Genomic DNA, 25,505 nt, shown 5'->3' with positions numbered 1-25,505 from the left:
TGTTTCAACTGCGGGTAGGTTAGCGCTGATAACTAAAGGAACAAATGACAGCGGAATTGCGTATAGTGGGGAATATGCGTGTTTAACACTGGAAATTACACACATAGACAAGTCAATAGATTGTATAATTATGAATTAAAATTTCTTGCTTGATTTGGCAGATGAAAATGAGGCATCACCATGAGTAGTGGCAATTAATGATCAAATCAGACCATGCGGAAATGTAATATTATTACAACCCTCAACAATTCTGAGGCACGACAATGCAATTAAATTAATTTATTAATAATTATTAATATTAATTTATTAATAATAATATTCAGAAGCTATAGCATTGAAAAAATTATTTTATTTTACTCAAATTATAGTGTCTGGGGGGCACATTACCAGCCAGACCGGAGAATTCTTCACATACGTTCTACCAGAAATTTCTCGATTCAAGTAAAGAAATGAAAAGGAGATCAGGCAGAGAGAATATGGTGTTCATTTAAAATACTCTTTGGTTGTCATCATATTAAAAGAGTAACAAGACCGCGGTATACGTTTTACGCCGGTGAATACCTGTAATGCCCCATCGTTACACAAACCAACTCGTAAGGAACCGAACCAATATATCCACCGCCGAGCGCAGACACCAACTGACGCGGACAATAATTAATACCCTTTCAGGAAAGAACTGGTACCGTTGAGCCGGCGACGTTGTTGTTCGTCGCCAAACGCCCCCTGCCGACAGAGCACAGGCAGCATCCATTTGACGGTCTTCTTGTAGCGGTCACTGAACATGCTGGGTCCCGGCGTCAAGCCCCTTTCGATGGTGTCCTCTAAGTTGAAACCACAGTCTGGATCAGACATCATGAATGATGAAGCCACGGTAATTGCAAATAATCCGTAGATGGATTTCCTGTCGAATTCTTCGTACAATTCATCCAGAGTTATTAGTGTCTCCGTGTAGCCGAGGGCAGCAAGCGAGTCACACAGTGTTTTGTGGTACTCCTGAAAGCAATATTCTATATGAATTTAATGTTCCAGTATTCGACTTTACATATGCCACTAACAATCCCTTCAGCTGTGAAATAATCGATTTTTTTATAAATTATATAATTTATCTTTACGACAATTCTTCATAAGACTAAATTCTGTTCTTCCCCTGGTCTGTGAAAGCAGGTTTCAAATCCAGAAAATAAGAGCTAGAACACGAAACTTGTTTACAGAATCGAATTGGCATTGGAAGTGAAACGAGTTACTTCGACGATGAGATATCTGATCGGTTGCTCCTACATAAAGCTTTCTCACCGATCGCAAAGAACGCCTACATCCCACGATATAGAGCAACTTTATGTACCTGTCATTTATCATAAAATAAGTACAGGTAACACTGAATTCCATGTTGAATGAGCAGACATATTGTTTTTAAAGGGATAATGAGTATTATATTGTTAAAAGGTTCACAGGCAATGCTCGCTCGTCCTTTCGATATCGATAGAGTAAAAGCGAAGATGTTAGAGTGGCAAATCGTAAAGGACTGAGGCAGAATCAGAGGATTTTTGTAAAGTTAATTAATTTATTAACCTCAACAGTAATGGGGTTATTTTGATTAATTTAAATCGGGAGGGCTGCATAAGTTCAAATTTGGGAGCCATCTCAGTAAACGCTACAATTAATTTATATAAATATTATTTGAAAATTCAGTTCCTACCCCCCAAAGAAAACACTTCACTATTTCTGAGATCGTTGTTTTGTGGTGTTCTAAGGAAACCATCGCTGGTTACACTGAGAATCGTATGAAACTGCAAACAAAATGCCAAATTAGTTGATTAATGAACAAAAGTTGAATAAAATGAAAAGGTAAGTAAGCAAACACCAAGTCAAAACTCCAGCCACTATAAACCGGGGCACTATATGTGGGGGATGGAGACGTCAGGTTCACGATAACCACTGAATATGGAGGGAGCAGTTGCTCTCACCTGTAGGAGCGTGACCGTGTGGTTCACTTGCACGTCGAGTGTGGCGCTAGTGGAAAGAAACAAATGAAGGTCAATGGCAGGTGACATATACGTGACGAACTGGAAGTCGATGAACCTCACGGCTCCCCGCTGTTCGTTGAACAGAATGTTGTTGATCCACATGTCTCCGTGTGCCAGCACGTTGATTCCTGTTTCGTTCGGCCGAACTGTCTCCTTCAGTCGGTGAAGAAGTGCATCTTGCTCATGTCTCAGTTTGTCGGCGTACGGAGCCCATTCTTCCGGCCAAGTTTCCATTTCCTCCACCAGAGTCTTAATCATCGCTGCATGAGTGAAAAGACGAACAGTTTCTCGACAGTGCAAATCGCCGTTCGACATTTAGTAATTTCAGACACATGCTTGAGTTATCAAAGCAAACACTTGAGTAGAATAACATTATTATTATTATTATTATTATTATTTAGTGTTCTGTCTGACGACAGGTCCATATGAACAGGATCCTTCCATCCTTTTCTCGGACTGGGACCTGTTCTTATACGTTCTTGGCAGATGATCCAGAAGTGGTTTGCCATTGCCTTCTTCTGTGTGTGAATGGAGTAGTTGTTGGGATGCCACGGAGAAACCGGGGAAGCCCCCGGAGGAAAACTCCGTGTTGCCTAGACCACGGCCTTGCCCAACACAAGTTATACATTCGGACACCGCCGGGAATCGAACCCGAGACCCCAGGATTACAAGGCCAGCGTTCTAACCGCTAGACCACCGTGGCTTAGAATAACATACATAGTCAAAATTACCTACAGTATATTATTTATTAATATTTTATTATAGTTAATTACTTCAACAAATGAATTGTTACGTCATATAGTATGTTGTTAACAGTGACCATTTTATTTAGTCATTTGGATGAAACACAAAACAAAATTTGTTTTGTTAACATTACGAGTTCGGAAGTTTGATACCGAACCCTGTTTTGAAATTCTATCCCGGACTTCGCCTGCTGACGAAAACAACGAAAAACCTGTCAGAATATCCGACGAATATTTCGCTATGCTAACTTCACAACTTGAACTTGTCAACAAATATTAGGGCAATGTAGTCAAGGATAAGATAGGCCGGACATGTACCACAAAAGGGAAAAATGTGTACAAAATGTTAGTCGAAACACTTGAAAGAAAGGAACAACTTGGACGACCTAGGCGTAGATGGAAGTATAATATTCAAATGGGTCTTAAAGAAATGAAAATTCCGGTCCCTTTGAAGACACTTACCCCTGAAAAATCGTTTATTTTTATCATAAATGCAGGGCTCAGTGAAGAAGTTGACTCCGTACTCCTTCATGGAGTCCGGGTCTTCTTCGTGCAGAACAACGGAGGCTGCGTGGAACTTGGCCAGAGAGCGCATGACCAGCAGACAATGGTCCAAGTCCAGTCCTTGTAACCGGTCCAGCATCCTGAATCCTGCTGTAGACAGGTCCTCCAACACCAGAAAACTCTCACAGGCGTAGATGCATTTGGGAAAGAGCGGCTCAAAGTCAGTCGCTGTGCAGAAACAAATCATTTGTACGGGTGAGACGCAACGGCTGGGAATGTTCCTGTCCTGGAGCTCTATACTAAGGGTAAATGAAGGCAGAGCGTGAAGATCATCACAACTACTGTATTCGAGAGGCTTATTTTGAAGAAATACAAATAATTTTGGGGGAAAATAAACAGTAAATAACATAAAACATTCATAAAAGATAAGTAGAGATGATCCTGACGAAATTTTAATTGCTTGTAGTTGAGATGATAATGTTGCGTCATATTGTGTTGAATATATACTTGTTCAATTTTTATCAGTCTAATCACAATAAAATATTATTATTAAATATTAAAATATACATTACGAAACGACCTTGAATGCGATATTATAACACAATAGGTCTGGAAGAGGAAAACTTTCTGATATTTGATGGACATCTGACGAAGGATTGCACTTAGGATATTACATTTGAGTTTATATGGATTATACACCTGAAGATGGTTCATTTAGAACCGAAACATGTAGTGTAAAAGATGATGCTCTAATGTAAAATCGAATATTTCGATAGAGAGCATCATTTTAATATATTTTAAATATTTAAATGTTAATTGTAATAATATTTAAATATTTTAATAATAATATTTTATTGTGATTAGACTGATAAAAATTGAACAAGTGCTGTAGTTGAGTAAACACGTGGACAAAGGCGGTTAAGAAGGAGTCGTTCAAAACGAAATGAATTATTAGCCAACAACTTGTGTTCCGTCGAGCACTTGCCTGGAAGTGCTTTTTCCAGAATAGCAGACATTCGGGGCAAAGTTCTGTCATACATCGATTGTTCCTTCCTGTAGATTGTCGTTTCGGCTATGGCTCCGGCGAACTCCCCGTCCTGCAAACGACGCTTGATAATCAGCGAGTGGGAATCCCCGCCTTCTGTTCTCACTACTATGCGGTTCATGACGCTCAGATAGTTGTCTCCTTTACCATCAGCGATCTGAACATCACACCCCGTCACTGTTGTCTGACCGTAGTGCGGCTGTAACCATAGTTCTAACATCTTCTTGTCCGACCATGGTGGAGGCGCTGAAGACATCTTCATAACTGGATATTCGCTATAATTCAAAATGTTAAAACAAAGTCTATATACACACTTCGCCATTGTAACTCCATCATAAGGGCGATCACCCTAATGATGGAGGCAGCAATGACCTGCGAAACGTCGGTAAACTTCTACCAGACTACACGGCGTTACAACCCAGAAAATAGCCATCTTCAGACTCTACGCCGTGAAAACCTTAAATCCTGCAAACTGACTCTGCCTTCAGAGCTGAAGCCCTTAACCCAAAAGAACAACCGCCGAGGAAACCTCAAATCTCAAAACCGGAGGATTAATTACCGTGTTCACAGGAAACAGATTAATCCATTCCACAAAATCATATCTTATTTATTGAATATCCACTCTATTATCATCCTCTCGTTAACACCCAGATCTCCTAAGCGGTCTCTTCTCTCTAATGCATCACACTAAAATTTTGTTCGCATAGTTCACATGCGTTCTACATGCCCCGCCAATCTCATCTCCCCTAAATCGAGAAACCTAATAAGGTACAAATTATAGAATCCCTCATTACGAAACTGGCCTATCTTTTCCCACGCCATTTCCCTCAGAATAATAATGTATTCTTGAAAAAGATTTGGAGTTTTACTTTTCGTCAAACGCTCCCTGTCGTTCGAGCACAGGCAACATCCATTTGACGACCTTCTTGTAGTCATCAGTGAACATGGTTGGTCCGGGTGTGACGCCTCTCTCGAGGGCGTCATCCAGCTCGAAGCCGCAGTCGGGGCGAGACAGCATGCAGGGTGCAGCACAGATCGTGGACCACACTCCATACATTACCTTCCTATCGAACTCTTCATGCAATTCCTCCAGGGTTATCAGTGGCTGCGTGTAGCCCAGGGCGATCAGTGTGTTACACAGAGTACTGTGGTACTCCTGCAACACAGTTATTGACCCTTTGAAGCCCAATGCTAACCGAAGTACAATAACACTTCATTCTATATTTGTGAGTTTCGTATAATTCTCGCAGTCAGCCGGGATTTTTTGACGTAAATACGTCTATATTTTAGGACCAGTGTCATTCGGCAAAAATGTTACGAAAAAGTGTTACGAAAAAGGGAAACAAAAAAGTGTAACTTCATTGTTATGTTACTTAGGAAACGTCATCTGTTTACTCGGCATTGTTGTTACCTAGGAAACCTCATCTGTTTACTCGGCATTGTTGTTACCTATAAAACATTACATTACATTACATTAAATTCAGCTACCACAGACCCATCTTAAGCGTAACTAATTGAAGTTGAATAAGCAATGTCTTAATCAAACTTTACTCAATTGTAAAGGATGTATAAAGGAAATATTTAGAATAAAGCCAATATATAAACTTCCTTTCCGTATAGACGTATTTACGTCAAATTCTCCGGAACCTTGGTTCCACTGACAACTTTTTCCTTAAACAGCGCTGACCAGTTCATCTTCCTAATGGTGAAGTGTTATGAATTCTTTGTTGTACGGACTGAATTATTAAATACAAATTAGATAAGCGCATTACCTGTAATTCGGGATATATCGATATAAAAACACGTCGACCTATTTCAGGCCAGTACAGGTAACGGTTCTTACCTGCAGCAGAGTATCGACGTGGTGCATCCGTACGTCGTGCGTGAGGCTACTGCAGATGAAGAGGTGAAGGTCGATAGCAGGGGATGCGAAGATGGTCAACTGAAAATCCAGGAACCGGATGCTGTTTGAGTGCCTCTTGAACATTATGTTGTTCAGCCAGAAGTCACCGTGTACCAGTACGTTCAGCCCGTTCTCATTACGTCTCGTCGTCTCACCAACCAGATCTATCAAGCTGTCTTGCATCCCATGCAACTTCGTCGCGTACTTGTGCCACTCTTCCGGCCAGGTCTTCAGTTCCTCCACAAGAGTTTTCGTCATTCCTATGCCAACATTTGCTTTTATATTTAACGATCACATAGTGAGAGAAGACTACAGATACTGAGTTGATAAAAATGTTAGAGAAAGCGACCATGACCAATTTTCTAGGACAAACCTCGACGTTTTCTTGGAGGGACTGAAATAAACTAAGATAGCCAGTCATTGGACTAGGATTCCAAAAGAGAGACTTCCTAAATACGAAGCAAAACAGTTGAAAAGCCACTTCTACACAAGACTCGGTCAAGATCGTGTGACAACTGCTCTTACATCTCTGAATAGGAAAGAAAGACGATAGTTGAAACAGCATGAATCTCGTGGCATTGCCACAGATTCATCAGCTAAAGACACTTTGAGCGTAGGCCCAATACCCAACATATTCTACATGCCAGCCCCGTCTCCACTTCAAAGTGGGCTACATTTATGATGAATATTTAAGTAAATGTCTGCGGCATGATATTTCAGTCTAGTCATGAGCCCCCCAGCATGGGATCGATGCCAGGAAAAGTAGGTTAGTTCCACATAACCTGGAATATAAATCGCTCGCTCATCAGCGTTTAACTGATCGGCTTCATTCTCTAAATGACCATTACGTATGAAAAATATATAGGGACATAAACTTAAATCTCAAATCTAAAAGTTTGTGACGATGGTGAGTTTATTTAAATAGAGATAGGGATTAGCTCTATCGATTGGGCCCAACAGAGTAGGTATACATGAAGACGGAGATAGAGTCCCATCTCCGAAACGTCGTTCAATTTCATTATTTTATTATACGATGGATAACATCCAAAAAACCTTTTATTTAAATAAACTGATATGTTATATTGATACACATTACGATCAACTGAATGTATCATATTACATGTTTAGTCCCTTGTTAAGTTGTAAGACTTGAGGTTCTCACAGCGGTGAGTATGAAGATATCCGTCTTCTGGGTTGTTACGTTGTGTCATACTGCCTCCGTCATCAGGGCGATATTCATCGCCCTGATGACGGAGGCAGTATGACCTCTGAAACGTTGGTTAACATCGACCAGACTACACAGCGCAACAACCCAGAAGACAGAAATCTTCATACTCATCGCCCTGATGATGGAGGCAGTATGACCTCTGAAACGTTGGTTAACATCAACCAGACTACACAGCGCAACAACCCAGAAGACGGAAATCTTCATACTCTGATGACGGAGGCAGTATGACCTCCGAAACGTTGGTTAACATCTACCAGACTACACAGCGCAACAACCCAGAAGACGGAAACCTTGTTAAGTTACTTGTACCAACTATCATTCAAATAAAGTCCAATATTCGTTTGAATTTTAATGTGGTAACGGTTCTATAGAAATCAAGTCACGCATAGCGCTACATACACGTGCACGTGAACGGACATAAAAAATACATTAAGGGGTGAAAATGCTCTGACGTACCACAGCAAAAATTCTTCCAGTTGTCATAAACACAGGGCTCAGTGAAAACGCTGACTCCGTACTCCTTCATGGTGTCCGGGTCTTCTTCGTGCAGAACAATGGAGGCTGCGTGGAACTTGGCCAGAGAGCGCATGACCAGCAGACAATGGTCCAAGTCCAGTCCTTGTAACCGGTCCAGCATCCTGAATCCTGCTGTAGACAGGTCCTCCAACACCAGAAAACTCTCACAGGCGTAGATGCATTTGGGAAAGAGCGGCTGAAAGCTTCCTAAAAGTCAACATTCCATGCAAGGACGTTGAATTCCTGAAAATGCTTACATTGAAGACACGTTCTTCATAGACTAGTTAGAAAATTGGTTTTCCAAACCGGCTTCCTATCCTGAGCCAACTAAATCCAATTCAAACACTCACCTAAGCAAACGTCAAAGCCAGATTCTTACAGACATTTCGTAACATGCTAGTTTTTAAGGAGAGAGGTTGGCATCACTTACCTGGCAGAGCTTTCCTCAAGAGTGCAGACATTTTTGGTAGCGTGTTTCCGTACATCTCCTGCTCCTTCCTGAAGAAGCAGCTGTCCTTTGACATCCTAGCGGTTGCCCCTTCTTCAATCCGGCATTTCACGATAAGCGGATAAGATCCATCGTCCTTGGTCCTTACCACCAAACGGTGAATGACACTCAGGTAATTGTCACCCTTTCCCGTTGCCAGCCTTTCCTCGCAATCTGTTACGGTCAATTGGCCGTAGTGTGTCCGTAGCCACAGCTCCAGCAACTTCTTGTCCGTCCACTGCGGGGACACAGCAGCAGCGTCTGTAGACATTGCGGTATATGGATGGCTGAAAAGTAATGTTATTCACTAGTTTTTAAGTCGCTTCTTTAATTATCAGTTACATGTGGCGCATTTACATAATTGAACAACGCTCTAGTAACCGCAAAGCTGATCCCTACCGCTGGACACTGATATACCCTATCATAGTTGTTAGCTGTCCGTCCGTCTGAATATACTGATCGTTCTGTCAGTCTGTAACCTCGATAGCAGTAACAGGAATGTAGAGAAAATTGAATTATCAAGAGTTTCGTAATTTGTACTCCTCGCAAAATATTATTAGGACACTAGAATCAAAGAGAATTTGCAGGACACATGTAACGTATACGGATGAAATGAAAAATGAATAAAACGTGTTAGCAGAAAAGTTTTGAGAGAAGAAATAATTTTGGAGACCTGGAATTAGATGGAATATTAAGCCTATTAGAAAAACTGGATCTTCAAGAAACAGATTATAAGAGGATGGACTGTATTTGTCCTGATCAAGTTAGGGACCAATGGCTGGTTACTGTGAAAAAAGTAAACAAACCTTGGGTTTCCGTAAAATCCGTCTAATCTCTTGAGCTACTGAATTATTATTAGCCTCTCAAGAAGACTCTCCTCCATGGAGTGAGAAAGAATTATACAGGTTTTCTATACGTTTCGTGTCTTCAAAAAAACAAAGTTTCGGACTCTAGAAACTGACTGGACCTTCTCGTAATGAGAACGAAAATCTAAAATGCGAGGAATATCTTCAAATCTTGAACTACTGGTGAGTATTGACACACAAAAATATTATTAAGAGTCAATATGAAATCTCTAGAACACTGAGGAATTCAAATTAAGAGCCAATAGTATTAGCAAATTTCAGGTTCAACCCTAAAGATTGAGGCAATACGTTCCTTTGATACGTCATTAACCACCTAGAAATCTATATATCGCACGAGCCCCGTGATATCTCACGCTATTCTTACCTGCTCCTGACAGAGGAAACAATTCGTTCTCTCTTCACTGCCGATCTCTCGAAACAAACTCACAATGAGCTGCTATATATATATAATATATGACGCGGTTGCAAATTCTGGCAGAATAAAATCACATGGCATTTTTCAGATAAGAAAAATGGGTTATCTGTATCTGCAAGTAACTATAAATTTGTCACGCCGACTTTGTGATTGTTCACGGTTTGAAAACTGTGTTGCATAAATACTCAGGCGCCCTTAGTAGCCACTGACACAACTTTGAGCGTATTTATCAATGTCTCATGGGTTTTGTCCGATTTAATGCAATTTATGATAATGCTTTTCATATAAATTACGCAATATTTATTTTGGGCACTGCTAAAAGTTAAATCATTGTGAATTTAAAAAAGGGGTTCGAAGACAATAGGACTGTTATTTATCTTTGCATTAATTTCAAGATAATTAAAATACAATAAAGGACACTATAAATTTACCTTCCTGACATATTTGCATTCTTTTCTTTTGTTGTACAGTGATTAGTGTTTTCTAGACTCTTTGTATCAGAGACAGAATATCCCTGCCTTCATCTTTACTCCTGCTTCGTATTTAGGACGTCGCGTATTCAAACACTCAGCGATCGTTTCCTAACCTTGGCCCTTACAGGCAACGCTTCGTAACTCCTAACTGCCCTGTTACAAAGCTAGACAGTCTCAGCACATTTTATACCACATTAAAATTAATAAAATAACCACAAGAAGGTAAGACAGTGTTAGTTGATTCGTAAAATATTTTACGAATCTGCATCAGTTGTTAAATTATTATTATTATTAAGGGACTATCCAGAAGTCAATCGAGGCATATTTTAAACAGTGTAGATTGATGAATAATAATATTAATTCGATAACTGACCAATCAGGTCTGGACAACCTGACAAGAAACTGGGTGTTTCTTTATATGTGAACTTATTTTTACGCCGGCCTTGTAATCCTGGGGTCTCGGGTTCGATTCCGGGCGGTGCCCGAATTTATAACTTGTGTTTGGCAAGGCCGTGGTCTAGGCAACACGGAGTTTTCCTCCGGGGGCTTCCCCGGTTTCTCCGTGGCATCCCAACAATTACTCCATTCACACACAGAAGAAGGCAATGGCAAACCACTTCTGGATCATCTGCCAAGAACGTATATGAACAGGTCCCAGTCCGAGAAAAGGATGGAAGGATCCTGTTCATATGGACCTGTCGTCAAACAGAACACTAAATAATAATAAGATGAGGTGGTCTAGCGGTTAGAACGCTGGCCTTGTAATCCTGGGGTCTCGGGTTCGATTCCCGGCGGTGCCCGAATTTATAACTTGTGTTGGGCAAGGCCGTGGTCTAGGCAACACGGAGTTTTCCTCCGGGGGCTTCCCCGGTTTCTCCGTGGCATCCCAACAATTACTCCATTCACACACAGAAGAAGGCAATGGCAAACCACTTCTGGATCATCTGCCAAGAACGTATATGAACAGGTCCCAGTCCGAGAAAAGGATGGAAGGATCCTGTTCATATGGACCTGTCGTCAGACAGAACATTACAAATAAAATAAATAACTGAGCCTGAACATAGTCCTTACTTCAAGATGATCAAATTAAACAGTCATAAGAAGCTCTCGCTCGAAAATAGCTGAATATAATAGGATTCGAATGAGTACACAGATGTGCTAAAGAGAATACGTGCGATATCACAAGGTTATAAATATTATGTGAATGTAGGTTTTGTTGCGAGGTAGATGTTTCTAAATGTTGGACTTTCTAAGAAATCTAAACACACCCCTGTGCTCATAACTTACTTTAATGACTGACATCCCATTATTCTAAGAGACCCACTTTTATATTATTTCCCCATCTTGTTCTATACTAAATTAACACATAATAACATACTATATTATAACATGGCACCGTAACATTTTATGTGACGTGATATATAAAATGATGTTATAATGGCGCAAGACGTATTTGAAATAAAAAAACGCTGTAAAATTTATGTCACAGATGGTAATACAGTCACGCACCATCACCACCCTTACTAAGCGAGGGACAGGTTCTACGTATTTCCATTTTATAGGTCGATCTCATTGTCTAACGAGGTTAATAATAAGATAACAATTTATCACTTCTTCTCTACGATTACGTGTCTGTTATTTGAGACGTATGTCAATGTCGTTTGGTGTCAGTGCTAACTACGACCCTTGAACTCCTAACAGCAACCAGTGTCATGGATTTTATTTATTTTATTTAGTGTTCTGTCTGACGACAGGTCCATATGAACAGGATCCTTCCATCCTTTTCTCGGACTGGGACCTGTTCATATACGTTCTTGGCAGATGATCCAGAAGTGGTTTGCCATTGCCTTCTTCTGTGTGTGAATGGAGTAATTGTTGGGATGCCACGGAGGAAAACTCCGTGTTGCCTAGACCACGGCCTTGCCCAACACAAGTTATAAATTCGGGCACCGTCGGGAATCGAATGGATATGCAAACAATAAGACAGAATTGATAACTCACTGGCATAAATACTGGTTACAATGCGACGTACGGTAAAAATACCTGTTCCATTTTGGTATACGAGGTCAAAATCAAAAAATGTATTTTGTGGAGCTGAAAATGTATACAATAAATGGGATGATGGTTTGGAAATTTCTTTAATTATTTAAATTCCAAACGCAGTTATTATCTGTTCTAGACAAGAAATGAACACGAAAATTTTTAATAAACACCAAATGTGTGTTGCAGTAAACTTGCCTGACTACAGCCAAATAAGGCCGATTACAGTCTAGTACTAAACGAATAATAGATGTTAGGAATAAATTATATAATAAAATTTACAAATTATGTAAGAGTTAAAAATAAGATTAAGAACTAAAAAATTTGGCAATGGACCCACGGTTCCGGAGAATTTGACGTAAATACGTCTATACGGAAAGGAAGTTTATATATTGGCTTTATTCTAAATATTTCCTTTATACATGCTTTACATTTGAGATAAGTTTGATTAAGACATTGATTATTTAACTTCAATTAGTTACGCTTAAGATGGGTCTGTGGTAGCTGAATGTAATGTAAAGTAATGTAATGTAATGAAATGTTTTATAGGTAACAACAATGCCGAGTAAACAGATGAGGTTTCCTAAGTAACATAACAATGAAGTTACACTTTTTCGTAACACTTTTTCGTAACACATTTTTGCCGAATGACACTGACCCTAAAATATAGACGTATTTACGTCAAAAAACATACTCCAAATGTATCATAAAACCTACACAATACGCACAAAGAAAATTCTAAGAAGTATAATTATACGTAAGTTATAAAATATCCGTAAGCAAAATATAATTTTTGTTTGTCAGCTTCCCGTCTAATTTCAAACTCAGCCTTGTTATAAAAACTTCAATGTTCATCCCTCTGTACAGTAGACCTTATTACGGTACAAATTTACAGCTGTAAGTTAAGTTAAGGCGGTCGTAACTTGGTCATACCCAAACACTTGCTGGAGGAACTGAGGAAAATGTTATTCAGTATTGTCGTCAGCGACCAAGATTCGAATCGTATACCTGCAACAACCGCTGAGCCAAGTGGCGACACCATTTTGATTTAAAACATCTTATCTTATGTGATGGGCGGGGCATGTAACACGCCTGGTGAGATGAGAAATTTGTACAAAAATTTTTGACGAGAAGAGACCTTGGTGTAGATGAGAGGACAATATTAAAATGTATATAAATAAAATACGATAGGGGTGTGGATATAATTAATTTATCCCAGAATAGGATCCAATAAACACAGTAATAAAACATTGTGTTTCTTAAAAGATATTAAACTTCTTTCCCAGCTGACGGATTATCAGCTTCTCAATAAGGACTTTGCTTCATGTAGTTAGTTAATTAGAAGCTTTATAGATTACGTTACAGAACGTTAGAAAAGTGATGGCGTAGAAATCCTTGGTATTATAACACAGCAGAACATAATCGACACACATTCACTGTCTCTAAAGATAAGTATTATCAACTGTTCACTGTAGCTCGTTCGGTCATGAGGGTATCGATATATTACAGTTGTAATCACGGCATCGATAGTTCTCAGTGAAGACAGCCATGACATTGATGTTACGCTGTTGTATTTTGTATTGTCCTTACATTCGATTCCAGACTATTCCCGAAGGATGAGTCGGGATAACGCAGGCAGTAAAGTGACTAGGTCCTGGGTGACTCCATTATCAAAATTTGTAAGACAAATACTGTCAGACACGAAAGTGTTCACGGCCTATTTTGAGGTTAGGTCCCGGCATGCATCTGGTGGACGGAAATGGACTGAAATCTCCAGCACACGGTTCAGTGACAACCGAACAGATAACCTCGTGAATATAAGCAGCTTTTATGTTATTCTCCTGAAAATTCTCGAGGCCCGAGTTTTATCCTAAATGATAACCTTGTTTTAAAATATTGGACGATAAAACACAGCATATAAATTCAAAGTCGGTACTTTAATTTAGTTACGAAATTTATTTCATATTTTTATTTATGATTGTTTAATCTTAACCGTCTAATCACAATAAAATATTTTATTAAATATTAAAATATTATTATTACAATTAACATTTAATATATTTAAAATATATTAAAATATATTAAAATGATGCTCTTTCTAACGAAATGTTCGATTTACAACTAGAGCATCATCTTTTTCACGACATGTTTCGGTTTTCAAGGAACCATCTTCAGGTGTATAATCAATATAAATTTAAATGTAATATTCTAAATGCAATCCTTCGTCAGATGTCCATTAAATATCGGAAAGTTATTTATGGTTTGTTTAACGACACTGTAAGTAGCTCAGATTATATGCAGTAGAAAAACACATGATAATAAAATTAATACATAATTGGGAAGGAAGCGGTAATTGTCGAATTGGAGGTATTATTAAAGCATATGCCTGAAACCGGGCCTAGATGAACACTGGACCTCCCAAATACACGACTGCGAAGATCGGTACCAAGGAAATTAAATAAATAATCAAGGGGTTCACTTTTTAATTTCTGTCAAACACGCCTTTGCTCTCAAGCAGTGGTAGGAACCACCTGACTACCGCCTTGTAATTTTCGCCGTACATACAGGGTCCGGGATTCGAACCCGTGTCGATTATGTCATCAAAACTGAAACCATACTCTGGTTCACTTTGCATGATGGCGTATGGCGCTATCATTGAGTAAAGCCCGTAAATCATTTTCCTGTCAAAATCTTCCCGCAGTTTCTCCAGGCTTATCGGCGTCGGTGTGTAGCCCAGAGCGTTCAGAGCCTCGCACAAAGCGATGTGATACTCCTGAAAACAAAAGTGTTACCCTCCCGTCATCTGGAACTTACATTCCAAAATATTACCAATCAACACAGTATACGAGGTGCGATCGGAAAGTTTCGAGACTGCGCGTATAAAAACCCGTACACTTATCTCAGGTATTAAATTCATCCATCACCCTCGAAGTAGTTCCCCTGGGAGTGAACACAACGATCCCAGCGCCGCTGCCAAGCCTGCAAGCATCCCTGGAAATCTTTCTTTGTCAGCCTGTCAAGCACCATCTGCGATTCTGCCTGAATCTCTTGCAAAAGACTCGCCAAAACGGCTACGGAAACCTATGAAATGCTAAAGCAAGCATTTGGGGAGTCCGCAATGGGTCGTGCACAAACTTTTGTGTGGCATTCACGTTTTAAAAATGGCCGAACCTCTGTCGATGATGACGAGCGTTCTGGACGACCATCTTCGAGCACAACGCCCGAAAATGTTACGAAGATTCGGCAGGCCATTCACGAAGATCGACGTCGTACCATCAACGACTTGTGCGACATTGTTGGGATAGGCTATGGGACGTGTCAGCTGATTCTAAAGGAAGAACTCCACATGCGACGCATCCTGTCTGAGGACCAGAAGCAGAATCGACTTCTCGTTTGTCAGGAGCTCAAAGATCTTGCAAGAACCGACCCCAACTTCCTTTCTAAGCTCCGTGTGACTTCTTCCTCTTCCCAAAGATGAAAATTCAGCTAAAGGGAAGGAGATTTGAGACGACAGAAGAGATTCAGGCAGAATCGCAGATGGTGCTTGACAGGCTGACAAAGAAAGATTTCCAGGGATGCTTCCAGGCTTGGCAGCGGCGTTGGGATCGTTGTGTTCACTCCCAGGGGAACTACTTCGAGGGTGATGGATGAATTTAATACCTGAGATAAGTGTACGGGTTTTTATACGCGCAGTCTAGAAACTTTCCGATCGCACCTCGTAAAACATATACCGGGTAGCTAGAAGACGTGATTTTTTTTAAAAAAAAATAGCGGCTAAAGGATTTGAATGAAACTCATAAATGTTGTATGGAACATTGCTAGGTTTGCGTACAAATGATAGGAAATTCATTCAAAGGTCCATCACCTTTTTCACAAGGAACCGCCATCAGACCGAAGTATCGTAATTCAACAAGAAAGCGTCCCCGTAACTTACTTCATAAATAATTTTTAATATTATTCTTTCATCTATTACTGATATAATGGCGCTACGTTAAATAAATCCAGAAATTTTGTGTATAACCGAGTCTCGTCATTATGGGATACTTTTCTGGATCATCCCGAATAAAACGCTACTCACTTGTAGGAGTTCCTGCTCATGTTCCATGCGCACCTGCAACGTGGTACTGGTAGCCATGAAGTAATGCAGGTCTATCACAGGCGACGTGAAGTGGGACATTTGGAAGTCAACAAGGCGGACTTCATTCGTGTGATCTCGGAACAATATGTTATTCACCCACAGGTCTCCGTGGATTAGCACGTTAAAATCCGCCTCCTCTCGCCTGACTGCCTCCTGAACACGCATCAAAAGTAAGTTGGCGTTGTCCCGCAACCTGTCGGCGTAGGTCCTCCATTCATCGGACCACGAGTCCAACTCCTCCGCCAGAGTTCTCGACATTCCTTCCGGGCGTACAAGACAGAGTGTTAATTTTTAATGTATCCACAAAAGTATGAAAAAAAAATCAGGAAATGCCAGAGCTTATCCAGACTCGATATAAAAAATAATGCCTAAGAAATCTGTTTGCAAGCCTGTGGTTCAATTGTGCTTTCGACTATAAAATGCGATTCATTCTGGCCTCCAGTGGACATCTAAATATCTTCCCTGCTTTCACTTTCCACTTCAGAAAGTCTCCCGTCATTCAAATCAATCAGGACAATGGTGACCCCAAGAGGATTTACAGGATTTTCCTTTCTTATACAATATATTCAGTGAAAAATATATTCTTTTCCTTGGGTATAATGTTTGCCGCACGAATTTCATAAGAAATTGTAAGCTTCGTATTTAGACATCGTCACAATAGAAGACCTCCTGCCCTGGTTGAGGTTTTAGTTGTATTCCTCAGTCTCTACAGGTGAATGGCGACATAGTACCTTAAATTAGGCCATGGCTTTTGCTTATATATCATTAATTATCTTCACATTTGAAACCATACTTCCTGAGCAATGGTAGCTTCGTTAAATAATGTGAGCGGAATGTGACAAATGGATGGTTACATGGTTACATGGTTGTATATCAGGAACAAATAAATAACACCAAGATCATTCTGGTAATGATGATAAATAAGCAATACAGTGATCTATAAACAGTGTACGAACCTGAGGAAAATAGCGGCCATGTTTTCGCTACGACAGGGTCACTGTAGAAGCTGACTTCATATTCTTTCATGGAGTCCGGGTCTTCTTCGTGCAGAAGAACGGAGGCTGCGTGGAACTTGGCCAGAGAGCGCATGACCAACAGACAATGGTCCAAGTCCAGTCCTTGTAACCGGTCCAGCATCCTGAATCCTGCTGGAGACAGGTCCTCCAACACCAAGAAACTCTCACAGGCGTAGATGCACTTCGGCGCCAGTGGTTTGAAATTTCCTGCGAACAGGATCTTCCAAGACTGCAGTAGCGAATCATGTTTAGAAAAACACATTCGTCATCATAGGAATCACTTTTATCTTCAGAACTGTTTTTAACTGAGGTCTCGGGTTCGATTCCCGGCGGTGCTCGAATTTATAACTTGTGTTGGGCAAGGCCGTGGTCTAGGCAACACGGAGTTTTCCTCCGTGGCATCCCAAAAATTACTCCATTCACACACAGAAGAAGGCAATGGCAAACCACTTCTGGATCATCTGCCAAGAACGTATATGAACAGGTCCCAGTCCGAGAAGAGGATGGAAGGATCCTGTTCATATGGATCTGTCCTCAGACAGAACACTAAATAAATAAAAAATATACTAATAAATTACCCGTCAAAAACGATGAAAAAATCTAAAGTAGTACGAAGGCAATCATAAATACTATCCCAAATCACCTTAACAACATACACATGACAGCTGTTATCCCATAAGACCCAAAATCCCCAATAAATAATCGCCTTCCAACAAAGACAGAATACATAAGGTCGAGAATCCCTTAACAGGAGGGCGATCATCGCCCTAATGATGGAGAACGAAGCCAATATCATCTTTCATTGACACTTCATCAACGACAATTTTAAGGATGCAACAAAAGTGTAAACTGTGTAAAACGACCTGAAGATGATACTGACACTGCAGGTGTCGAAACATGCAGCTGTTTTGTAATAAAATTGTTGCCAGCAATATTTTTTCAACATAATAGAAATACTTTAACAACGTACCAGGCATTGCTTTGTACAGCAAAGCATGCAGCTTGGGCAACGTGACGGCGTACAATTCCTGCTCCTTTCTGAAGATGCTGCTCTCTTTCATAACGCTGGCCGTCGGTCCTTCTTCCATACGACTCTTAATCAGAAGGTAGTGGGAATCCCCGCCCGGTGTCCTAGCGACCATACGATGCATAACGCTCATGTAGTTGTCCCCCGTGGACGAGGCGTTCTCCACCTCACATTCCGCCACGGCCACTTCGCCGTACTGTGTCCGTAGCCACAGTGCCAACAGCCTTTTGTCCATCCACAGTGGCGACACTGGAGTTTCTATTATTGACATCGCGTTTCCTAGGATACAGACAAATTTAAATAATTGTTGTTTTCTACTACTAAGCACTCGTCGCCCTGATGATGGAGACAGTAAGGACCTCTGAGACGTTGGTGAACTTCTACCAGACTATATACGACGCTACCACCCAGAAGACAACCCTTCAGCATTTTCGCTAACACCCTGTTATATAGATTTTCGTTTATGCGTAAATACAGAGATACCTACACATAGAGGGTTGTAAGGGTTAAATCGCTCTCTGGAGTGTCTGGTAGCTATAGTATAAAGTATTTTCCTTAAAACGCTTTATTTCAAAATGTAGGGATGGATACGAAAGAATTTCCATGAATTTCGGAAATACATCTTATTCATGGATTTACGTAAACAAAACCCGTTTATTCATTCGCTTTCGAAAATATACCAGAGATTCCAGATTCTGTAGTACGCACACACATTTTTCTCTCGTGAAATTTAAAAATTATTCCTTTTTAATTATTATTTTCTGTTGACGTAAAATAAAATTTCACCTATGTCCTGACACACCTGTGAAATGCCTACTTCAGTATCATTCGGGTTCACAGAATAGTAGTTCGTTAGTTACGAAGACGTTAACGATCCAGCGCCGGGTAACCTTTAAATGTTCATTCCTCAGGAATGGTATGAGTAAGGGTAATGTAACCTATATGTAAAATGATCAGTAAATAATGACCTTTAAGAATCTGTAATGTATTTTGTTGTAATTATAATTATTTATACATTTATTATAATTTTAATGAACCAATGTGTACAATTTTCAATGCATCTGTCGCGTTAAGCGCCCGCCTCTCGAAAACCGTAAGAGATGGATCGGGACATATTGCGTACGAAATACGTATTACCTCTTGAGATTTCCATATCTGTTTTCAGATTTTACATATCACAAATGGTTTAGGTTCTACAAACATTTATTTATACAAATGAAGGCGCATCGCACTTCACGACACTTCTGCGCATGCGTATTTACGTCATACTAGGTAGAGATAACAAGATGGATGACATTGAAGCTAAGAGAGTCCGTAATGCAAAATATATGATACAGTACAGAAAACGTAAAAATATAAGTATTAAATAATAAACTTGAAATTCTCAAAAAAAAAATACCAAAAACTAATGCTGAACGTATGAGGGATAGTTAAATAAGCAATGTCTTAATCAAACTATTTACTCAATTGTAAAACACGTATAAAGGGAATATTTAGAATAAAGTTAATATATAAACTTCCTTTCATTGTATTTATTGCCTAAATATAATTTAAATACAAAGACGTATTTACGTCAGATTCTCCGGAACCTTGGTTCCACTATTAATTTTTTTATTTTATACTAATGCATAATGGAGTACGTTGGATGAAAGTTCAACGTCGTATGCACAAGGTCACGCACCATATGTACAGTCTTGCACTAAAACACACTGAGATATGTCTACAAATGACGCAATCTCAGAAATGAATAAATACTCTTATGAGACTGTTGTCTTGATAAATTTTATATTTTCTTATTTCCTTTCAATAAAGCATTCACTGCTGCGTCCATAAAAAGCACGGGATTCAATTTTAATACTGAAAATGTTAATTTTAATTCCGTTGTCCTTCATTAATTTACTAATATTATCGTAAGATGGTAAAGTTGCGTCATATTGTGATATAATAAGTATATATTAAATCTTGTCCGTCTAATCACAATAATTCTTATTAATATTAAAATATTACAATAATTAACATTGTAACATTTAAAATATGTCGTGAAACATGAAAAATGATGGTCTAATGTAAATCGAATATTTCGATAAAGAACATCATTTAATATTTTAGATATTTTAAATATTTTAAATGTTAAAATGTTAATTATTGTAATATTTTAATATTTAATAAGAATTATTGTGATTAGACGGACAAGATTTAATATATACTTAATATTATCGTATTAATTATGCTCTGCTATGTTCTGATTAATATTAAATTTCTTCTGTAAATTTTAGTAGAAATTTCTAATGCAAAATATAATACTACAATATATTTATATAATACTTATGCATGTAAAATGGATGGCTTCATTACATACTTGTACGAGTTTCAGCGTCCAGACAACTCAACCGATAATAAAACTACGCCTCACCTTGTCCTTTAACTCCAGAGGCCATCATAATAGCATATATACAGGCCTTGAGACAGATAAGATCTTCACTGAAACTGCGAGGAAGTTATCGTGTAGCGCAGGGGTGGCCAACCCAAATGATCTTTCGGGCCACTTTGGAAATGCATCATAACTCCGCGGGCCACATATAAAATTATATATCCCCATATTAGATTTAGATACACTATAGACATTTTTTTGTTATATTAGATGTTCCAAGATGCACGCGCATCATGAGTTCGCAGAATATAGTTTAATTATTCTGCGAACTCATAACTGCAAACTCATGAATAAAACAGGCAATATCTGTCATATATTCGCAAGAATATTATTTTAAAATCAAAGTTAATTTTTTCTCATAATTTCGACAGATAATTTTTGAATATATGGATGCACAAATAATGTATTTTTTTAATACATTGGTTTTCACTACTTTGGCCATTATAAAATAAATATATTTTGTAAAAGTGTGATGAATCTCGCGGGCCGGAAAAATGTTCAAGGCGGGCCACATGCGGCCCGCGGGTTGGCACCCCTGGTGTAGCGTTTGTCTACATATTTCATTGCAGTAAAAATGCAAAGCTCGTGGACTGCTACGCGTGTCAGTAAGAACAAATACTCAAGAGTACTGCAGCCGGGGCCAAACTGTGTGTTTAGTGTTTTTTTTTTGTTTTTCCAATGTGAATACGTATGTTTCTATGAACAATTATGTTCGTAATTTGCTTATATGGATGATGATAAATCTAATAAAACAGAATTTCCATTAACCGTGTTTTTCGATTATCTGGGCCCCTGCTTCTTCCAATTACCAAGGATAATCGAGGTTCTATTGTATTTAGAAGAGGTGCCTTTTAATAATAAAATATAGCTGTACACAGGTCTTTCTCAAAAAAACATCATTCGAAGAAAACCATACCTGGGGTATGTTAATAAAACAATACACAGGAACAACTCAAATCACCAAAATTTAGCAGTAAATAAATATTAGGACGTATTAAGCTTGTCAACAGATCATTCTAACCTCATTCATAAAAGTAAGATCTGAAATAAGAATAATAAATTGGGTGTAACGTAAATAAAACTTTCGTAAGAAGATGACTTTAAGGTTTTCCGAAACGTTTTGCAACATGAATTATTTGTAACGAACTGTGGGCCTAATGTAGTGTTTGTAGGGGAGGAGACTCTTAAGCTGTGCCCAGGCGTACCAACATGATAATAACAAGCACTATTTTGAGGTTAATGCTGACACTGCCAAATTCAAAGCCATTGTATTTACGAAGTGCCTGTAATGAGCTATGAAGACATGACATGTATGACATCTAGTTGAGAAATTAAGAATCATCTAAGACACAGTATAATGCGTACGTATAATAAAAAGTACTTACAGAAGGTCTGAGGAAATTTTACGATACGAAAGACTTCCATTCGATGTGCTACCGGCCAGAATTCCATGCTCTTCAAATTCTAAGCTTCCTTCAATAGACAGATTTCGTTATAGAACTCAATGTAAGCGCCACTTCGTCTGGTTTGATAGGTCCATTACGCTCTGATGGGCCCGAGACGCGGATTTCAGCCCTTAAAGAGCGACGAGGAAATTGAATGAGCTGCTGATCGCAGATCTCGAACAAACCACTACCTAGAAAAGAAGATTAGCTCTGAGCTCAGCTTTCAGTGCCCCTCCATCACCTTATTTCGTAACAACACGATTGCCAAAGAATAAATCGCGGTTCACCTAACCGATAAATTACTTATTAAAACAGTAAATTTACCCGTTGCTTTTCGAAAAATATTATTGAAATTCATGGCGGAATATTTCTTTTCTGCTTAATCATCCTTTGCCCTTGTCTTCCTTTGTTTTCTTCTTGCATGTTTCTGCCTTAGAAACATTTGTAAAAGCTGTCTAATGTAGCAGCACTTGTGAGATAGAACGTTCTCACGCACTTTCACATAGTCACTAACAGTATCCTATAACATAACCTAGAAATTTTAACTAAACAATACGAAAGAGGAAAAGTTATGACATTGTCTTCTGGCAAACTCTGCTTGGATAATGAACAAAAGATTACGAGGGGAGGAACTAATAGCTCGACTGGGAGAAACAAGAAACGCATACAAAAGTTTGGTGGAACTCTCTCTTGGAAAGAAGCCACTGGGAAGACAGAGAAAGGGATTGGAGGATAACATTATTGATGGATCTTAAAGAAATAAGTTGTGTGGATGGAACTAACTCTGGAAAATGTCTAATGATACTTTTAGCACTAATTAATCTTTTTAATCTACTGGCAGTGAGTTGGGTATATAACATGGAACTTCTTCATAATCGTTATCAAACTGTGGTTTGTGGATCACCCCTGTAAGATTCCTGCAGTAATTAACAAAGAAAAGACATAGGATCCTCCTTGATCAGTTGGCAGTTAATTCCGTTGACCAGATGAGTTGCCACCCCACTTAATGGTACCTGCACCTTGTCGTGGTGGTGGGGCTTGAGTACCTCAGTGACCCCAAGAGCTATGCTGGTGGTAGCCAGATTTGTCGAGGGGGAGAGGTCAGACTAAGAAAGGTACCCTGGTCCTCCAGGTTGGGGGTTTGTCGCAAGGCTAACAACCTTGCACCGTAAAAAGGAAGATGTTTCGAAACCTGAAAGCCTCGACCGAACGGAATATGAGAATTGAGGAGGCCATGGACCGAATACGGACCGGAGAGCCATAGAAGAAGAAGTAGCACACATGGAGAGATGGGAAATGCATTATTAGGTTGGAAACCCTGAAAGGAAGAGACAAATTGGAAAATACAGTTGCAGACTGGAGCATAATATTAAAATTGATCGTAAGGATGTGGATTGAATCCATCTGGCTTAAAATAGGTACTGGTAGCGAACAACTGTAAACACAGTAATGAACCAGCAGGTTCCAATAAAGGCAGAACATTTCTTGATCAGTCACGTAACCAGAACTAAGAAACAGAAAACTTGTAAACTAAAGAATTAACAGTTTTATTTTATTTACATAAGATAATCAGGAATCAGTATTTACTTGTCTTCTCAGCGATTCTCTCAATTCTCTGATTCGCCTCAGTTCATTTTCCAAACTTTGAACCTGGGGTGAAAGAAAATGAAAAACAAATACAAAACAGAATGAGTCAAACATACAAATAAAACACCATCCTCTTATTTTTACATTTCACGCAGGATGTGAGGGACTGGGATACTGGGAACGACCCGTTCTTCAAGTGCCTGAGCACTGCGGGTCCCAACTTTTTGTTGGCTCGATCTATAGACATTCGGTAGGACTCCTTGGATGAGGGATCGACCCATAGCAAGGCCTCGATCTGTACACAGGACAGCACAACACAGAAAAACGCGAACATCCATGGCTTGAGTGGGATTCGAACCCACGGTCCCAGCGACCAAGCGGCACAAGGCCCACGCCTCAGACAGCGCGTCCACTGCAGACCCCGATGTGAGGGACAGCACACGCAACTTAAATTTGTTCCTGTATGTATTCAGCCTAGTTTCTATAGGAAGCCACTGCCAACATAGCCAAATAAGTAGAATTATTACAACGTTACAATAAATGTCAAGGAAAACCACTACTAGGAAACTAAATGTGCTTTGCTGACTGCAACAAAATATAATCAGTGATTATAATGAGAAATTCATAAAAGTTTAGCTTCTTGCAAATTTGTATGCATTCAGTAGCTCTGACTATGGATGATTAATACTTAATTGGAAATGTTATCTATGAAAGTAGTCATGCTTTAATTCAAGCTTCTATCCTGGTATTTACTTGTAAGGACTGAAGAGAACCACATAAAACCTAATTCAGAATACCTAAACTTCAGGACAAGACCTGAACCCAGCACCTCTTAAATACGAAGCAGGAGCGCTAACCACATGACTGCAATGTTCAGTAGTTTGAAGTCAGAAAAAAATGTCATATTTTGTTCTTTACATATGAAAGAGACTCCACGAGGACTTATTAGGTTTTCATGAAACGAAAGCTTCTACACAAACACACGTTTCCTGGTCTCCACTTTTATTTTTATTTGTAGTGTTCTGTCTGACGACAGGTCCATATATTATGAACAGGATCCTTCCATCCTCTTCAGGTTGTCAGGGACCTGCTCATACACATATACATTCTTGGCAGAGATGATCAGAAGTGGTTTGCCATTGCCTTCTTCTGTGTGTGAGTGGAGTAATTGTTGGGATGCCACGGAGAAACCGGGGAAGCCCCCGGAGGAAAACTCCGTGATGCCTAGACCACGGCCTTGCCCAACACAAGTTATAAATTTGAGCACCACCGGGAATTGAACCCGGGACCCCAGGCTTACAAGGCTAGTGTTCTGACCGCTAGACCACCGTGGCGGGTCTCCACTAACAGGAAACAATATAAACACGTTTTCAGTTATACGATCAGAATATATTATAAGCATGATGCAGTAATTAAAACTTCCACTATGTATTTTGGAGGTTCTTGGTTCAAAATTCATCCAGCACACCAAATACCGTTGAGATATTCAACCAGGCAAATGTGAGCATCAAAACTTCAAACAGGACACAGCCTTCCCAAATCACAATTCATAATCATCCTTTCATTTCCACAGAGCACTGTAAGAAATGAAGAAACAATAAACACTCTGCCAAATGA

General features: G+C 39.4%; 2 protein-coding genes and 1 long non-coding RNA gene across 15 annotated transcripts in view; all 3 read right to left on the bottom strand.

Annotated features, from left to right (window-relative positions):
• Positions 1 to 327: 327 nt before the first annotated feature.
• LOC110827951 (uncharacterized) lies at positions 328 to 22,379 on the bottom strand. 8 transcript variants are annotated; one of them, XM_087361195.1, is made up of 9 exons: positions 16,323 to 16,486; positions 8,394 to 8,737; positions 7,904 to 8,170; positions 6,160 to 6,479; positions 5,186 to 5,472; positions 4,257 to 4,591; positions 3,230 to 3,499; positions 1,965 to 2,284; positions 328 to 993 (listed from the first exon to the last, which is right to left on the bottom strand). In XM_087361195.1, the coding sequence occupies exons 1-9, from the start codon at positions 16,340 to 16,342 to the stop codon at positions 655 to 657; spliced, it is 2,502 nt and encodes an 833-aa protein (XP_087217321.1). In that variant the 5' UTR covers positions 16,343 to 16,486; the 3' UTR covers positions 328 to 654. The 8 variants fall into 8 exon arrangements, with proteins under 8 accessions (XP_087217321.1, XP_087217327.1, XP_087217333.1 ...); XM_087361201.1 differs by lacking the exon at positions 16,323 to 16,486 and adding an exon at positions 9,681 to 9,949; XM_087361207.1 differs by lacking the exon at positions 1,965 to 2,284 and having other exon boundaries at positions 926 to 993.
• On the bottom strand, positions 7,258 to 7,893 carry LOC147874888 (uncharacterized). The gene is made up of 2 exons (XR_015538802.1): positions 7,738 to 7,893; positions 7,258 to 7,350 (listed from the first exon to the last, which is right to left on the bottom strand). It is a non-coding gene; the product is annotated as an uncharacterized LOC147874888 (long non-coding RNA).
• LOC110827942 (valine--tRNA ligase) overlaps positions 22,352 to 25,505 on the bottom strand; it is a 22,192-nt gene continuing 19,038 nt past the window's right edge. For 2 of the 6 annotated variants that reach the window (XM_022060126.2, XM_022060131.2), the window contains exons 18-19: positions 23,889 to 23,951; positions 22,352 to 22,492 (exon numbers count right to left, since the gene is read on the bottom strand). In XM_022060126.2, the coding sequence (XP_021915818.1) occupies positions 22,433 to 22,492; positions 23,889 to 23,951 (123 nt within the window). In that variant the 3' untranslated portion in view covers positions 22,352 to 22,432. Of the gene's footprint in view, positions 22,493 to 23,824; positions 23,952 to 24,888; positions 25,466 to 25,505 lie in introns of those variants that run through there. The other 4 variants (XM_022060128.2, XM_022060129.2, XM_022060127.2 and 1 more) reach the window with 4 other exon arrangements.

This window comes from Zootermopsis nevadensis, unplaced genomic scaffold (genome assembly GCF_977971745.1).
Source record: "Zootermopsis nevadensis isolate Lab colony 2312 unplaced genomic scaffold, Znev_1.0 Znev_ptg000003l, whole genome shotgun sequence".
Lineage (NCBI taxonomy): Eukaryota > Metazoa > Arthropoda > Insecta > Blattodea > Termopsidae > Zootermopsis > Zootermopsis nevadensis.
This window is presented reverse-complemented; position numbering and strand designations above follow the sequence as displayed.

Excerpts from the sequence above, each read along its gene's own strand:
- LOC110827951 (XM_087361195.1), bottom strand. The coding sequence starts at position 16,342 with ATGAGCAGGAACTCCTACAA. Across the intron at positions 3,500-4,256 it reads TCTGGAAAAAGCACTTCCAG|CGACTGACTTTGAGCCGCTC; the intron begins GCAAGTGCTCGA and ends GTTTCTGCACAG. Across the intron at positions 994-1,964 it reads ACACGGTCACGCTCCTACAG|GAGTACCACAAAACACTGTG; the intron begins GTGAGAGCAACT and ends TATTGCTTTCAG.